The 2500-nt window shown below is 37.7% G+C and overlaps 2 protein-coding genes across 3 annotated transcripts in view; one reads left to right on the top strand and one right to left on the bottom strand.

Moving 5' to 3' along the window:
* Positions 1 to 2500, top strand: part of LOC144979590 (ubiquitin-associated domain-containing protein 1-like) — a 28828-nt gene that overhangs the window by 1172 nt on the left and 25156 nt on the right. The window lies entirely within an intron of this gene.
* LOC144979589 (uncharacterized) overlaps positions 1 to 2500 on the bottom strand; it is a 26073-nt gene that overhangs the window by 19459 nt on the left and 4114 nt on the right. For both annotated transcript variants that reach the window (XM_078926347.1, XM_078926348.1), the window contains exon 3: positions 930 to 1317. In XM_078926347.1, coding sequence (XP_078782473.1) covers positions 930 to 1317 — 388 coding nt within the window. The remainder of the gene's footprint in view (positions 1 to 929; positions 1318 to 2500) is intronic.

Genomic DNA, 2500 nt, shown 5'->3' with positions numbered 1-2500 from the left:
ACAGCTAATCAAGTTGAAAAAGTATGAAATTTGAGAAAAGTTGCTGGATATCTTTCCCATACATCTGACCATAACTTCATGAAAAATCATCCGATATACTTCAAATAAAGATTAAAATGCTCTCTTGAGCATATTCTGTCAGAAACTGCAAAAGAAAATGCAAATCCAACATTTTCATCTTCCTACTGATTATGTCATGCACTGACACATTTCATCTCCACCACGAAACTTGAAATAAATGTCTTAAAACAAAAATAAATGGAACTATAGGGCATAAAAATGAATGGGAAGAGTATCAAGCCGATACAAAGATAGCGCATTCCATGAAAAAACAAAAACAACAACAAACGTAAACACACTGGTTGGTGCGGTCCCGGGATTACCACCGAAAAACGCCACGGTCAATTATTGACTTCTTTGAGACACTCCCAATGCTAGAGTCCAAATTCAGGGCGCACGAAGTCATAGACGCACGGAGTCATAGAGCTACTCACAATTCTGTCTTGACTGGACATGAAAAGAAGCGACATAGTACTTTGACATTTTTAGATATCGAAAGTGAGCAAAAAAAAAAAAAAGGACGGTAACTTACTTTTGAACGCAACTTTACACACAAAATTACTTGCCATGTCTGATTGTATTAACCCTCTCCTTACCAACCATAGGAAAATCGTCACATTCGTTACGATCCAACCAGCACTTTTATCATTCAGATTTCTTTTGTAAATCACACAATTTAAAGAAGACTGTTTTATTATAGCTATAAAAACGTGACACTGTGTTGTAGAGTCCATTTTGGTGATCAATATTATGCATAGAATGTATTTGTTGCGTTTGAGTAAGCAAAAAAATATTTTTGTGTTGGGTGGTTGTGAAATTTTGGGGAAAATTATGAAAATGGTTGTTGAGGAAAGGATTAAAATACTTACTTAGCAGGAGAGACAGTAACCGTGGCCAGGCGTACAAGTTTTGGCGGGACACGACTTCGCATCTGGTAAATAGTCGGCTGGCCGATAATTTCCTTCTTTCTGGCATCCGAAATAGATGATGCGATCTGTTGAACTTTTGCCTGACCCCTAGGGATCGCTGGGAGTATTGGCTGAGCGAGTCCACTGTCATCTGTAGGGGTGGTGGTATGTTTTCTAGCTGCTGATTTCACTTTCAAAGTTGATGCTGTTCCTGTTGGACTTCCGGGGGCTTTTTGGGGTTGAGGTACCTCCTCTCCCTCTTCTTCCTTGACTCCTCTATCTGTTGCTTCGTGTTCTTCTTCTGATTCCTGCTGTTCGGGTTGGTTGTTAGAAGGAGATGGAGCTGATGCTATGTGAGTGAAAAAAAAAAGAAGAAAATTTAATCAAGATTGGGAAATCAGCATTGAATGGTTACACCGATGGACCTGCATACATGAAGTTCTGAAAAGCCGAGGTTCTCCGGAGGGACAACAGTCCACCATAAATGACTTTATAAATTAACTAATTGCCCTCAGTCGGATTCAATAAAACTTCAATGTCATGAATGCATTTGCTCAGTTACGAAACTTTCCTCTTCACCAAGTTTTCTTGGACTAAAGATGGTTATTTAGTTGGGTTATTTTATTTTTCAGTTGGAGCCAAAACTTCGAAGTTCCGAGATTTTGTCCGTACTAACTGGTAGGTTTGCACCACAATTCCATGCATCTTAACCAATCTTGAAAAGACAGCCCTAACTGACCTGTTTTAAAACCGGCCATTGAATCTCTATAACGTTAAATAGTAAAAACAATTTTGGAAAACAACAATTGAAGAGTCTAGTGCTAAAAATTGATAAAAATTATGATATTGTGGTAAAGTGGAAGCATCGAATTGAAAATGAAAAGATTAAGTACATGCAAATTTCCAACAGCATGATATGGATGTGAATCATGGACAATCACAACCCCCCCCCCTCAAAAAAAAAAACAAACAAACAAAAAAAAAAAACAAAAAACAAAATAAAACAAACAAACCAAAAAAAAAACAAAAAACCAAAAAAAAAAACCAACAAAAAACAAAACAAAACAAACAAACAAACACACACACACACACACACAAAATAAAAAAAACAAAAAAAAGAAAAACAAAAACAAACAAACAACAAAACACACACACACATACACGATGAGAATAAAATTAATGCATTTGAAATGAAAGGCTACCTGAAAATTCTCCCCGTTCCCTGGACAGCAAAGGAAACTAACAAAAATGTGAAATAGTCCCTGGCCATTAGGAAGCCATATCTCATCAAGGTGATGCAGAAACTAGAACTTGCCTTTTTTGGGCATATCAAGAGACATGACACCCTTGATTTATTCTTTAGAAGGTATTGTGGAGAGTAAAAGAGGGAGACCAAGAAGAAGATGGTCACAAGACTTCAGCGAATGAATGAATAAGCCAGTGATTGAATGTGGAAGGATGGCACAGGACAGAAGCTTGTTTCGGTTGGCAGTTGCGGAGGCCACGTCGAGGAGGGATAAGCCATGATGATG

This window comes from Berghia stephanieae, chromosome 9 (genome assembly GCF_034508935.2).
Source record: "Berghia stephanieae isolate SIO BIC M18660-M18661 chromosome 9, UCSD_Bste_1.3, whole genome shotgun sequence".
In the NCBI taxonomy this organism is placed as follows: domain Eukaryota; kingdom Metazoa; phylum Mollusca; class Gastropoda; order Nudibranchia; family Aeolidiidae; genus Berghia; species Berghia stephanieae.
This window is presented reverse-complemented; position numbering and strand designations above follow the sequence as displayed.